This window comes from Coregonus lavaretus (genome assembly GCF_964263955.1).
Source record: "Coregonus lavaretus genome assembly, chromosome: 37".
Classification (NCBI taxonomy): Eukaryota; Metazoa; Chordata; class Actinopteri; order Salmoniformes; family Salmonidae; genus Coregonus; species Coregonus lavaretus.
The window spans coordinates 5,163,514-5,178,759 of NC_140024.1; the positions used below are offsets into that span (position 1 = coordinate 5,163,514).

The window sequence follows — 15,246 nt, forward strand, 5'->3', positions numbered from 1 at the left end:
GTGCCAAACAGGTGCTGTATAGATGACATTGTTCCAAACGGTCCGAAAAATTATATTGTAAACAACACTAAATAAATGATAAGCATACCAGAGAGTCTGTTGCAACGTTTTTTTGTTAAGCCTTTATTACAGCAAGGACTGAAAACAGTAGCATTCATTTGTGAATGCAATTTCCGAAATGGAACGGTTTATTTATTGTTTAAGCGAATTATTGAAGGCTGGCTTTAATTTTATTTTAAAACAAAAATGCTTGATTGCATTTCAAATCATGAATGACTCGTATGCTGTGTGATGACATGAACGAAATAATGAATGATTGATGCAGTAGCCTATCGTGTGTATATACTGTACGTTTTTAAATGTAGGGAGTTTTTCCTAGCCACCGCGCTTCTACATCTGCATTGCTTGCTGTTTGGGGTTTTAGGCTGGATTTCTGTATAGCACTTTGTGACATCTGCTGATGTAAAAAGGGCTTTATGAATAAATTTGATTGATAGGCCTAAGTAAGTTACGGTATTAAGACTAAACAGAATGCGCTCTTAGGTCTACAGCTCAATGGTGGTTATACAAGGCTGCTATACTAAGCCTACTAATGATAAGGACATTACTTGTGATCATAATAATAGTAATAATAACAATAAGAAGGAGATCAAGAAAAAGGAGCATTATAATAAATATAATGTTTCTGACAATTTGGAACAGTGTAAAGAACACTAAATACATTATAAATAATACCAGAGAGGCTGTACTAACAAAAAAAGTGTAAAGCCTTTATTACAGCAAAGCAAAGATCAAAAACTGCCGAATTTGTGAAATTGTTTACTTGACATGACGTTGCGTGACGCTTGGTGCTCACGGAATCAGTAGGCTATTAAACAAACACTCAAACAGGCAACAGAAGCAGGATCTGTCTTATTTCTGTAGATATATATGGATGATTTATAAAGCCAGGCACATTTAACAGTTAGGCTATTGATTATAGACCTAATTAAGTTGGGGTTTCCTCTCTCCTCACTTTTCTTAGACAATAAGGCAAGGGCTGTTTTCTCATCTCCTCATTCTGCTGCTGCCTCCGCCACATTGTTCTCAACACCAATATGCTGGTTAACTTTGCTATTATGCACATAGCAACATGGTCTAGGAAAAGGCACCAATTCAACAGCGCACTGATGTGTTTCTGAACTGTGGACAGCGACCACTATCCAATGCGGGAGAAAGCACATTTGTAATAAAATAATATTATTTTTATTAGTGTCGCACCATTGTTCTTATGTAACATAACCATATACAATTTCAGTAGCACATCTCTTAGAGTGATAGACTGTGCCATCCCCACAGCCTCCACAATGGAGTAGTCCACTCAGACAGGCGTGAATCAGACAGGTGTCTTGTACACCATTTTATATACAGTGCCTTCGGAAAGTATTCAGACCCCTTGACTTTTTCAACATTTTGTTAGGTTACAGACTTATTCTAAAATTGATTTAAATAGTTTTTTTTCCCCTCCTCAATCTACACACAATACCCCATAATGACACAGCAAAAACAGTTAGCTAATTTATCAAATAAAATAAACTATCACATTTACATAAGTATTCAGACCGTTTACTCAGTACTTTGTTGAAGCACCTTTGGCAGTGATTACAGCCTTGAGTCGTCTTGGGTATGACACTACAAGCTTGGCACACCTGTATTTGGGGAGTTTCTCCCATTCTTCTCTGCAGATCCTCTCAAGCTCTGTCAGGTTGGATGGGGAGAGTTGCTGCACAGCTATTTTCAGGTCTCTCCAGAGATGTTCGATTGGGTTCAAGTCCAGGCTCTGGCTGCGCCACTCAAGGACATTCAGAGACTGGTCCTGAAGTCACTCCTGCATTGTCTTGACTGTGTTCTTAGGGTCGTTGTCCTGTTGGAAGGTGAACCTTCGCCCCAGTCTGAGGTCCTGAGCGCTCTGGAGCAGGTTTTCATCAAGGATCTCTCTGTACTTTGCTCCATTAATCTTTACCTCAAATCTGACTAGTCTCCCAGTCCCTGCCGCTGAAAAACATCCCCACATGATGCTGCCACCACTATGCTTCACCGTAGGGATGGTGCCAGCTTTTTTAATCCAGATGTGACGCTTAGCATTCAGGCCAAAGAGTTCAATCTTGTTTTCAATCTTGTTTCTCATGGTCTGAGAGTCTTTAGGTGCCTTTTGGCAAACTCCAAGCGGGCTGTCAGTTGCCTTTTACTGAGGAGTGGCTTCCGTCTGGCCACGCTACCATAAAGGCCTGATTGGTGGAGTGCTGCAGAGATGGTTGTCCTTCTGGAAGGTTCTCCCATCTCCACAGAAGAACTCTAGAGCTTTGTCAGAGTTGACCATTGGGTTCTTTGTCACCTCCCAGACCAAGGCCCTTCTCCCCCGATTGCTCAATTTGGCCGGGCGGCCAGCTCTAAGAAGAGTCTAGGTGGTTCCAAACTTCTTCCATTTAAGAATGATGGAAGCCACTGTGTTCTTGGGGACTTTCAATGCTGCAGAAATTTTTGGTACCCTTCCCCAGATCTGTACCTTGACACAATCCTGTCTCGGAGCTCTGCGGACAATTCCTTCGACCTCATGGCTTGGTTTTTGCTCTGACATGCACTGTCAACTGTGGGACCTTATATAGACAGGTGTGCCTTTCCAAATCATGTCCAATCAATTGAATTTACCACAGGTGGACTCCAAGTTGTAGAAACATATCAAGGATGATCAATGGAAACAGGATGCACCTGAGCTCAATTTCGAGTCTCATAGCAAAGGTTCTGAATACTTATGTAAATAAGGTATTTTTTCAATATTTTTTTACATTTGCAAAAATGTCTAAAAACCTGTTTTCGCTTTGTCATTATGGGGTATTGTGTGTAGATTGCTGAGTTTTTATTTAATTTTTTAATCAATTTTTGAATAAGGCTGTAACATAACAAAATGTGGGAAAAGGCAAGGGGTCTGAATACTTTCGGAAGGCTGGCTGTGTGTGTGTGTGTGTATATATATATGTGTATATATATATATATATATATATATATATATATATAGTGTGTATATACATTTCCACAGTATAACTTTAACAAGAAACACCTGTTAATTGAAATGCATTCCAGGTGACTACCTCATGAAGCTGGTTGCCAAGAGTGTGCAAAGCTGTCATCAAGGCAAAGGGTGGCTACTTTGAAGAATCTATAATAGATTCGTAACAGGTGCATGGTTATCAATAATTGGAAAAAGCAATTTCAAGGAGGATGACATCATCCTCTATGAGGAAATGGCAAGAATGTTTGAAACTGTCTGTTTGAGATGCAAGTTTGTGTGGCGTTTAAAAAAAAAATCGTTTTTATCTACAATTTATGCTTTTCCCACATTCAAATATAGGATGAGTCAACAACATTATTAGTTAAAGAGATTCTCTGGTACTTTTTGTATACTTTTTAGCCAGTCGTTCTGAAAGAAGTGTTCAGCAACTTCGCACAGCCATTGAAGAGGAGTGGGACAACATTCCACGGTACAGTATCTGTGACCAACAGATGCATATCTGTATTCCCAGTCATTCCCAGTCATGTGAAGTCCATAGATTAGGGCTTAATGAATTTATTTCAATTGACCGATATTCCTTATATGAACTGTAATCTTTGAAATACTTGCGTAATTGTTTTCCCACTATATTTACATCAATGGATAGGTAGACTTCAGCTTTCTCCTCATATGTACAGAAAGTATTCATACCCCTTGACTTATTCCACATTTTGTTGCGTTACAGCCTGAATTCAGAATTTATTAAATGGATTTGTCTCACCCATCTACACACAATACCGCATAATGACAAAGTTAATTTTTTTTTGCAAATGTATATTGAAAATGAAATACAGATATCTTATTTACATAAGAATTCACACTCCTGAGTCAATACATGTTAGAATCACCTTTGGCAGCGATTACAGCTGTGAGTCTTTCTGGGCCACTCAAGGACACCTGGATTGCACAATATTTGCACATGTATTATTTTTGTAATTCTTCAAGCTCTGTCAAGTTGGTTGTTGATCATTGCTAGACAACCTTTTTCAAGTCTTGCCATAGATTTTCAAGCCAATTTAAGTCAAAACTGTAACTAGGCCACTCAGGAACATTAAATGTCGTCTTGGTAAGCAACCAGGGTGTATATTTGGCCTTGTGTTTTAGGTTATTGTCCTGCTGAAAGGTGAATTTGTCTCCCAGTGTCTGTTGGAAAGCAGACTGAACCAGGTTTTCCTCTAGGATTTTGCTTGTGCTTAGCCCTGTTCTGTTTCTTTTTATCCAAAAAAATATCATAGTCCTTGTCGATGACAAGCATACTCATAACGTGATGCAGCCACCACCATGCTTGAAAATATGAAGACTGGTACTCAATGATGTGTTGTTGGATTTGCCCCAAATATAACACTTTGTATTGAGGAAATAAAGTTAATTTCTTTGTCAAATTTTTTGCAGTTTTACTTTAGTCCCTTATTGCAAATAGGATGCATGTTTTGGAATATTTGTATTATGTACAGGCTTCCTTCTTTTCCCTCTGTTATTTAGGTTAGTATTGTGGAGTAACTTCAATGTTGTTGATCCATCCGCAGTTTGATCCTATCACAGCCATTAAACTCTGTAACTGTTTTAAAGTCAACATTGCCTCATGGTGAAATCCCTGAGCGGTTTCCTTCCTCTCCGGTAACGGAGTTAGGAAGGATGCTTGTATGTTTGTAGTGACTGGGTGTATTGATACACCATCCACAGTGTAATTAATATCTTCAAAATGCTCAAAGGGATGTTCAGTGTCTGCTTTTTAATTTTTTTACCCATCTAGCAATAGGTGCCCTTCTTTGCGAGGCATTGGAAAACCTCCCTGGTCTTTGTGGTTGAATCTGTGTTTGAAATTCACTGCTCAACTGAGGGACCTTACAGATAATTGTAAAGTCAGCTAAAAAAGAAACGTCCCTTTTTCAGGACTCTGTCTTTCAAAGATAATTAGTAAAAATCCAAATAACTTTGCTGAGTTAATGTGTGGGGTACAGAGATGAGGTAGTCATTCAAAAATAATGTTAAAAGCTATTATTGCACTCACAGTGAGTCTGTGACTTGTCAAGCACATTTTTACTCCTCAACTTATTGACTCAAGACATTTCAGATTTTGTATTTTTTATGAATTTGTAAAAATGTCTAAAAACATAATTCCACTTTGACGTTATAGGGTATTGTGTGTAGGCCAGTGACATCAAATCTCAATTTAATCAGTGTTAAATTCAGGCTAAACACAACAAAATGTGGAAAAAGTCAAGGGGTGTGAATACTTTCTGAAGGCACTGTATATAAAAAATGGCTGTGTTGCTATGTGAATTTGCACACGTTTAGACCGCCACCATTAGGTAAAAGATCAACAACAACAAAATCATTTAAAAAAAATCATTTTGGAACAATAATTGGTGACATATTTTATTTAAAACCTAGACTTCCAAATCTCGTATCTCTTAAAACACAAACAAAAAAAACTGTACATCTTAGTTTCGGGCTGTGTAGTAATCATGTTGTTTCTGACACATTTATCAGAATCTCAAAAGTTCTTCCCTTTCTAAATGTACTAGGCAGGTGTTTGTAGGAATTATAGTTTTGAAACTGAAATTTACTTTGAGGGTAGTATAGAATATTGGTGCTCTTGCTTTGTTTCTAGAGCAAGGCTAATCCCTGCAGGCTTGATTGCGCCCGCCCAGTTGATGTTTTTCGACTGAGTGGCTAATGCTGATGCCTCATCCACTTCTGAAGGGTCTTGCCAGATGCACTGGCTGTGCACTCCTGAGGTGATTATCCACCAGTGGTGTACCTTTGGGGCAACTTCAGGACATACACACACAGCAGTGCAGGTCTGTCATACAAAGATATTACACAGCCACAGAATCTTGCCTTTTTATTGGTTAGTTTGCCTTAGTCACCATTGTTTGTTCTCAAAGATTATATTATTTGAAAATATATAGGTACATTATTGTACATATCTATCTGGTTTTAGTCATTTAAGTTTACACTGAAAGCACTTTTCCATCCCGGAAATAATAATAATAATAATTATATATATATACATATTTTTTTACATGGTTTGGACAAATAGTTACAGATCTCAGAAAGTGAATACTTTTTCATGAATTATTGGATTGGCTGCCTTCAACTAATGGAAGGGCTGTATCTGGAACTGCATGTTGAATAGAGCACCCACAATGTCCTACAAGGTGTCGAACGCATTCCACAGTGACGCATTCCACATTGATGCTGGCCCATGTTGACTCAATGCTTTCCACAGTTGTCAAGTTGGCTGGATGTCCTTTGGGTGGTGGGCCATTCTTGATACACAGTGTGTGAAACCCAGCAGCGTTGCAGTTCTTGACACAAACCGGTGTGCTTGGCACCTACTACCATACCCTGTTCAAAGGCACTTAAATCTTTTGTTTTGCCCATTCACCCTCTGAATGGCACAAATACACAATCCATGTCGCGATTGTCTCAAGGCTTAAAAATCATTCTTTAACCTGTCTCCTCCACTTCATCTACACTGATTTGAAGTGGATTTAACAAGTGACATCAATAAGGGATCATAGCTTTCACCTGGATTCACCTGGTCAGTCTGTCATGGAAAGACACTCAGTGTATATGTGTCCTTGAAACTTTATGCAGAAATGTGGTGGAAATGTGCCTCTTAAATTACTGTTCTGTAGGCTTGGGTGATACCCCGGTATACGGTATAAAAGGTACATTTTGAAATACCCACGGTATGATTTTCAATACCTCGCAGGGGTGTGTGCTACACCACTGCTTATAACTATAAGAAGTCTAAGATGTGTCAAATTATATCCAGCTCAGGGCTACAGCTATGCATTTGGTTTGCTAACTTGCTAGATGTCATGATCAAGCTTCTTGGTTACAGCAGACGCATTCAATCCCGTCCCGGATCAAGAACCCTGTTTTTAAATAGCACCCCTTGTGTGCACATTCGGTAATACTGTATACCCCTAAATGGTACAGAAACTGAATGACAGTATGGAAATCTGGAAACCGCCCAACCCTACTGATCTGTAATTTGAATTGGCCATAACTTCATTAGTAAGGGGTATAGTAAGCCTAATGATGGCTTAAAATGTTCCAGGTAGTGTGGAAAATACAATCAAATGGATTATGTATGTTTTTTTTAAGATGCCTTTGAAAACATGACCAGAAATGTGCCCAAAATGCATATTTTTATCCCTCGATTGACAGGATCACATTTCAGCATGCTCCTAATGATTTCAAAATATTTTGTGATACTTTATCTGTGGATTAGAATGATATATATATATATATATATAACATGTTCCAAAACAGTGCTTGCATAATAAGTAATGGTAGCCTTAGTATTGTGTCCCATACATCTCATAATTTTATCATAAAATACACAATATTGGGTGTATTTGGTTTTTATCCACTGGACTCTAAGTGGTTCAGCAGTGGGGGATGGTTACTCCTGTTTGTTGAGCCTGCTGCCAGTACCTGTTAGAATTAGAGGGATGGCTGGGCCATAGTGCAAGCTCTGAGGGAGCTTACATTCCTGAAGACCTCTCACACAGGGACCCTTTACCCCCTAAGCTGCTTACTTCATCAGAGAGCTGCTATTGAAAAGTTTCCCTAAGCCCTACAAGTGCCTCCAACAGAAAGGAGGCTCAGTATAGACATTTCCTGTAGGAGAGCTTATTGTCACATTTTGCAGTAGTTGTGGAGGTGGAGATTCAACACAGAAATGGCACTGTTGGTGTTTGTGCGCTTGCCTTGTAATCATACTTCCATGTGCGACGTAGTTATCAAGCACTAGGTAGCACTATCATTAGCTTGCATCGACAGTCACTAATGTCGTATATAGCCTTGGCTACGTATGTTTTCACACAACATAATGTGATTTCTTTCTTGCTGTATTAGCTAGCTGTCTATAAGCGCTAAACGTGGGGGGGGCTTATTACCATTAAAGATAACAATTACATCATTAATAATACATTCTTTTTTTTAAACTAATGGCAATGCTAGCTATTCTCTCTTGGAATTTGAAAGGCTTAAACCGTCCTATTAAATGTTCCAGCTGTCTTGATATCCTAGCAAGAAACCGTGTTGATATAGCAATGCTCCAAGAAACACACCTGGTTCAAAAGGACTCACAATGAATAGAGAACCATTTGTACAAACTGGCTGCTTTTTCATCAATCCCAAACAAAACTAAAGGTGTAATCATAATGATGCATAAAGGCTAACTAACTAAAAAGTTGGTCACAAAAAAGAGACAACTGATCATAGATTCTTAAGATATGTGCCCGGAGTGGACATATTACCAATGGAAATTGTCCGCACTGTCTGAGGTGGGGTGGGAACTCTCCTTTCTGTGGAGTCCGTGAAACTGTGCATGTGCACGGCTCACGCTACCCCATATTAGGAATTTTTAACTAACTTGTTCAAATTGTCATAGCAGGATTAGCTAGACAAGCTTGAGTTACAAAAAATTGTTAAACAAATAAGCCTTGTGTGGTTAGCTGCATTTTCAATCTACTGACATTTTTAGGCAATAGAAATGTACAATTAGCCTAGCTACTTAAGCCTTGTTCACCCTGCAGGCCTTCATGCTCAAATCAGTTTTGTTTTTCAAATCCGTTTTGGAATACTGACTGTTCAAACAGTAAGTTACAAGTGACCAAATCGCATTTGTGTGTGTATTCAGACCGCAGGCATTTGCTGACATGGCTATGCTAGTTGTCATAGTAATGACGGGTGTGTGCGCAGTGGTGTAGGTTGATTGGTGGTGGTGCTCGTGCTTCCTACCACTCAGACGTTATGTAGCAAACTAAGCTAACTTTCAAAACGAGTCCTTTTTGGCTAACCACAGCAGTCAACTAGCTAGCTAGGTAGCTGTTCAGCTTCTTAGCACATTCACTACTTTGTTTGTAAACAATTAACAAGCTAGTTAGCTACCACATGTTCTTGTCAAACTGTCAACAGAGTAGCTAGAAAGCAACAAAATATGCCAAATAAGTCTAAAAACCACTTGAGGGCAAATAAATCGCATGGCCAGGAATCAGATTTGTATGTGGCTTGAAATATCCCATTCCATGTGCTTTTTGGCAGTACAGACTGATTTGAGTCACTTCAAACTGCCAGTGTGAACAAGACTTTAGTAAAGGAATAAATCTGAAAACCTCTGTAGACATAACATGCTACATTTTCTTGTTTTACAGGTTTCCCCATTCTTTTCTCAGATGTCCACAATGACCACTAAGGTCCTGCATGCTCCTCCCACACCTAGCCCTGCCTCTTCGTGATTGAACAGCTGCTGACTGACCAGAGAGGTGATATATGTCTGTGTTGCCATGACCTAAAGACATCATCAATCAAAGATGGAGAAAAAGAAAATGTGCCCCCGTCTACTGGACTACCTGGTGGTGGTCGGAGCCAGGTGAGGACTTCATAGGGTTGGGTGGGAGATAACAGTCCAATCCCAAACTGAGTCCTACTACCTCACATTATATCGTTAGGCCTTTGTTTTTGTGCTTTAAAAAAAATACTATATTGTTTCTGATCCCCATTCTCCCTCCATCCTACCTTCAAGGCAGCCCAGCACTGACAGCGGGTCCCAGACCCCCCAGCTCCTCCGCCGCTACCCGCTGGAGGACCACCCGGACTTCCCTCTGTCCCCGGACGTGGTCTTCTTCTGTCAGCCTGAGGGATGCCAGAGCATCCGGCAGCGCCGGGTCAGCCTGCGAGACGACGCCTCCTTCGTCTTCGCACTCACTGACAAAGACTCTGGCATCACGCGCTACGGTATCTGCGTCAACTTCTACCGCTCCTTCCAGCGAGGGGGGCACCGCCGCGACAAGGTGGGTAGCGGTGAAACGGCGGCGCAGACAGCGGAAGCGACCAGCGAGAGTTCCGATGGCAGCGGTGGCTGCCACACTGCCTCCACGTTGCCGACACCTGCCAGTGCCGACACAACAGCCACATCTGCGCCAGGCATGGAGCCGGGACCGCCCGGTGGCGAGCCAAATGCTGGCAGGTCCCCTCGGCACAAACGCAGCACTGCCAAGATGGTCAATCGGAACCGCGACAGCACGCTGACCTCGCTGTGCATGATCAGCCACTACCCCTTCTTCTCCACCTTTAGGGAGTGCCTGTACATCCTCAAGAGAATGGTGGACTGCTGCAGCCACAGGTTGACCCAGCGCGCCGGCCTGCCCCGCGGAACTCAGAGGTATGCAAAGTGCCAGGCTTATCAAACGATGGAGCCCCCTGGTTTCCATAATTTCTTTTAGGATATTCAGTTGAGTAAAATCACAACGTTGCTAAAACTATCCTAAAACTACCCAGGCCAGAATACTTCCAACCGCAGGCCTATCCCTACCAAAAATGTGATTCAAAGGTATGTGGTCAATGGTCATTTATTTAGGCTGTTTTTATTTGAAACCACCCAGCTCAGTTGCAACCACAAGTGATTGACCAGCTCTATCTGAAAGCAAGAAAAGATGAGGTAGTGAAATACAATGAGGTTAGTATTAGTCGTAAGCACTTATCTTGGAAGATCATTTTGCAAAATGTTCTAAATTCCTATGTTGATAAATCCAGAGCTGATATTCGGGATCTGGTCACAGTATGATACATTTTAAATCCATATCAACGTCCAGAACAGATTCAGTCTGATCTGGTTGTAATATACACATCCCAAAACAAGTATTTTTATTTGAGTATTTGAATGATTATTTGTAAAAACAAAAACAAATAGTCTACCAAATTGTATTTGAAAGTATTCATTAAAAAAAGTATTATGCATGGGAATGTATTTGAGTTTTTTCAAATACATTCCAATATTCAACTACTTGTTTTTTCAAATAAAGGTTATCTGAATACTCATTTTGAAATCCAGGAATTGGGAATAAAAACGTATTGAAAATACAGCAATGGGCAATGTACCAATTTCTTATGGCCTTTTAACCCCACTCGTGATATTTAATGGACTAGATGGAATTGCCCCACTCATTAAATTTTTAAACAACACTGGTCTGAAATGCCAGAGAATTTGACCTTCAATTCTTGGAGGTGAAATGGACACTGGACAATGAGAACCTTGTGGGTAGTGTAGTGTCATCAGTGAGTCAGCATGGCCTTGCCTTGGGGCGGCAGGTAGCTTAGTGGTTAAGAGCGTTGTGCCAGTAACCGAAAGATCACTGGTTCTAATCCCCGAGCCGACTAGGTGAAAAATCTGTCTGTGCCCTTGAGCAAGGCACTTAACCCTAATTGCTCCTGTAAGTCGCTCTGGATGGGTCTCCCGAGTGGCGCAGTGGTCTAAGGCGCAGTGGTCTAAGGCAGTGCAGGCTGTGCCACTAGAGATCCTGGTTCGAATCCAGGCTCTGTTGTAGCCGGCCGTGACCGGGAGACCCATGGGGCGGCGTGCAATTGGCCCAGCGTCGTCCAGGGTAGGGGAGGGAATGGCCGGCAGGGATGTAGCTCAGTTGATAGAGCATGGTGTTTGCAACGCCAGGGTTGTGGGTTCGATTCCCACAGGGGGTATGAAAAATAATAATGTAAGTCGCTCTGGATAAGAGCGTCTGCTAAATGACGTAAATGTAAATGTAAAATAAGAGCGTCTGCTAAATGACTAAAATGTAAATGTCCCCTATTGTGGAGTCTCCTAACAAATGCGTGGTTCTCGTGTCTACACACCGGCACATGGCCGATCATGCTGCTGTCAGCTGGTGTTCATGCAAGGAAATTGATGAAGTTCCGAGAACATTGTGTGCATGCACCTTTACGTACTCAGGATATTGAGACATTCCCATACAAAAGCATTTAGTTTTACATGCAATAAGCAAAATGTTTATATTATTTTTCTATTATGTTTTCTTAGAGATACACTACCTGTCATTCAAGGGTTTTTCTTTATTTTTACTATTTTTTACATTGTAGAATAATTGTGAAGACATCAAAACTATTAAATAACACATATGGAATGTAGTAAACAAAAAAGTGTTAAACAAATCAAAATACATTTTATATTTGAGATTCTTCAAATAGCCACCCTTTGCCTTGATGACAGCTTTGCACACTTTTCCAAAAGTCATGAAGGAGTTTCCACATATGCTGAGCACTTATTGGCTGCTTTTCCTTCACTCTGCAGTCCGACTCATCCCAAACCATCTCAATTGGGTTGAGGTCGGGGGATTGTGGAGGCCAGGTCATCTGATACAGCACTCCATCACTCTCCTTCTTGGTCAAATAGCCCTTACACAGCCTGGAGCTGTGTTGGGTCATTGTCCTGTTGAAAAACACATTTCCACCGGTCTAATGTTGCTCGTGTTTCTTGGCCCGAGCAGGTCTCTTCTTCTTATTGGTGTCCTTTAGTAGTGGTTGATGTTGAGATGTGTCTGTTACTTGAACTCTGAAGCATTTATTTGGTCTGCAATTTCTGAGGCTGGTAACTCTAATGAACTTATCCTCTGGGTAGCTCTGGGTCTTCCATTCCTGTGGCGGTCCTCATGAGAGCCAGTTTCATCATAGTGCTTGATGGTTTTTGCGACTGCACTTGAAGAAACTTGAAATGTTCCATATTGACTGACCTTCATGTCTTAAAGTAATGATGGACTGTCATTTCTCTTTGCTTATTTGAGCTGTTCTTGCCATAATATGGACTTGGTCTTTTACCAAATAGGGCTATCTTCTGTATACCACCCCTACCTTGTCACAACACAACTGATTGGCTCAAACGCATTAAGAAGGAAATAAATTCCACAAATTAACTTTTAAGAAGGCACACCTGTTAATTGAAATGCATTCCAGGTGACTACCTCATGAAGCTGGTTAAGAGAATGCCAAGAGTGTGCAAAGCTGTCATCAAGGCAAAGGGTGGCTATTTGAAGAATCTCAAATATAAAATATATTTTGATTTGTTTAACACTTTTTTTGGTTACTACTTGATTCCATATGTGTTATTTCATAGTTTTGATGTCTTCACTATTATTCTACAATGTATAAAATAGTAAAAATAAAGAAAACCCCTGGAATGAGTAGGTGTGTCCAAACTTTTGACTGGTACTGTATATTGAAAATAAGGCTGCAATTGTAACTTATTAAAGTAAATGATTTGCTTCAATTGAAGTTTTCGTCCCTCAATAAACAATCCTGTCTCCTTCCCTCTATAACGATCAACACCACAATGGATCCATAAATTGTCTGCCGAGACAATCATAACAATTGTCCCTCAGCTCCATGAAAAGCACAGCATAGCCAATCCCTGTGTGTAGTAGTAGCAGATGTCGGTAAACAACAACACCCTATCAGAAGCAGAGGGAAATGAAGCTCAGATAGAGCTGTAAGATGCTTCTGCCTCGGGTTAATGAAGACCTCACTCACTGTCCTGACATTTTCCCTGGCCTGTGTGTGGCGCGGTGACGAAGACCGAGAGACAGAGACCCAAGGGTTGTGCTCAGGGCTCTAAATAAAAAATGTTAGTTGGTAGCACTTGTGCTCCTAACTTCGAAAAGTTAGGAGCACCACATAAAATTTAGGAGCACCAGAAAAATGGATTTGTTAATTGATTGAGATATAGCCTGCATTGGGCCTATATGAATCCTACTTGCATTTGAAGCACAGCTCCTGAAAAATATATCACTTTTCCTTTCTTTCTGTGCCACCAAATAGTTGCATATATTGGTAAGGTAGGGCTGCACCATATGGAAAAAAAATCTAATTGGTATTTTCAACCAAATCTTGCAATTTGACTTGCGATATAGATCAACACACTTGGGTGAACTGTTGGATTCATAGAAATATAATTACTATTCAAATTCTATGGTTGGTGTTTGGCATGACAACAAATTAAAAAGTAAGCTAGGAGTTTTGACAGGGTGGGAACCAACGTGTTGGTCAGTGTTTCCTAGGGGACCCTAATCACATTTGAATAGATGCTGCATTTAGACACATATTTTAGAATAGGCTATCTGATTCAGAACATGCCGTTGCCCAAACAACATGCTGATCTACACCACCACTGGTAACAACCTGTATGAGAGCTAACGTTTGCTTTGCCCTAGCTTGTGCATTTAGCGAAATGGCATTTAGCTAGCTAGTTAGTGATCAGCATTAGCATTATTTTAGGCATATGCCAGCTTCCTTAGACTAACTTACGTTTTGCAGAGAGCAAGATACACAAAGTAATAGTATAATAGAGAAGACCTGTGAATTCATATTTAGAAACAACCTGGAAAGCAGCATCATTCTTGTTTTGGGAGAATATGTTGAGGGTATGAATTGACACCATGCTGAGAGAATAAACGGCTGTGGAGGAACCAAAGACCGTAACTCTGTGGAGGAACCAAAGACAGTAACTCTGTGGAGGAACCAAAGACAGCAACTCTGTGGAGGAACCAAAGACAGTAACTCTGTGGAGGAACCAAAGACAGTAACTCTGTGGAGTAACCAAAGACAGCAACTCTGTGGAGGAACCAAAGACAGTAACTCTGTGGAGGAACCAAAGACAGTAACTCTGTGGAGTAACCAAAGACAGCAACTCTGTGGAGGAACCAAAGACAGTAACTCTGTGGAGGAACTGTGCGCTCTCTGCTTGATTGACAGGGGCCGGGGCTTGGTGTGTGTGGTCCGGGAACTGGAAGCAAGCAGACGCGGGAGGCAGCCTGTCTTGTTTGAGCAGTGTAGAGAAGAGTGTTGCGGTGAAATACTGTTACACATTTATTTATTTTTTATTTCATTTTAGTCGCACTGGTGCTCCCAAAATAAAACTTCAGGTCGTACAGCAAAATATTTAGTCCAAATTGGTCGCACTTTAGAGCCCTGGCCGTGCTGGTTTACATAACACTGTGAGGGCCTACTGCGTTGCGGGCTGCTGTGGCACACACACACACACCACACACATATACAGACACACACACAGTCACACTTACACACTGCCTATAAGTCTATGACACACACACAGCACTCGGCTGACAGATTGAAGTCTCTGACTGCCTTCAGGGAGCAGCTGCAGTGGGCGGTGGCCCAGGGCGAGCTCTGACGAGCTAATGATTAATCTCCCTCCCTCCCTCGCCAACAGACGGCAGGCAACTGAAAAGAGGGTTTAATGCCGCCGTGTGTGTGTGTGTGTGTAAGGGTGTGTACGTTCAGAGTGGAGGGCTGTCGACATGTCGGCGGCTCAAGGGACCTCCTTTGCTTAC

The 15,246-nt window shown here is 41.1% G+C and overlaps 1 protein-coding gene across 1 annotated transcript in view; it reads left to right on the plus strand.

Moving 5' to 3' along the window:
* Nucleotides 1-15,246, plus strand: part of LOC311111286 (MAP kinase-activating death domain protein-like) — an 81,317-nt gene that overhangs the window by 17,881 nt on the left and 48,190 nt on the right. Inside the window, exons 2-3 of the mRNA XM_084154001.1 lie at nucleotides 9,268-9,485; nucleotides 9,639-10,277. Of these exons, the coding sequence (XP_084010127.1) occupies nucleotides 9,427-9,485; nucleotides 9,639-10,277 (698 nt within the window). The 5' untranslated portion in view covers nucleotides 9,268-9,426. The remainder of the gene's footprint in view (nucleotides 1-9,267; nucleotides 9,486-9,638; nucleotides 10,278-15,246) is intronic.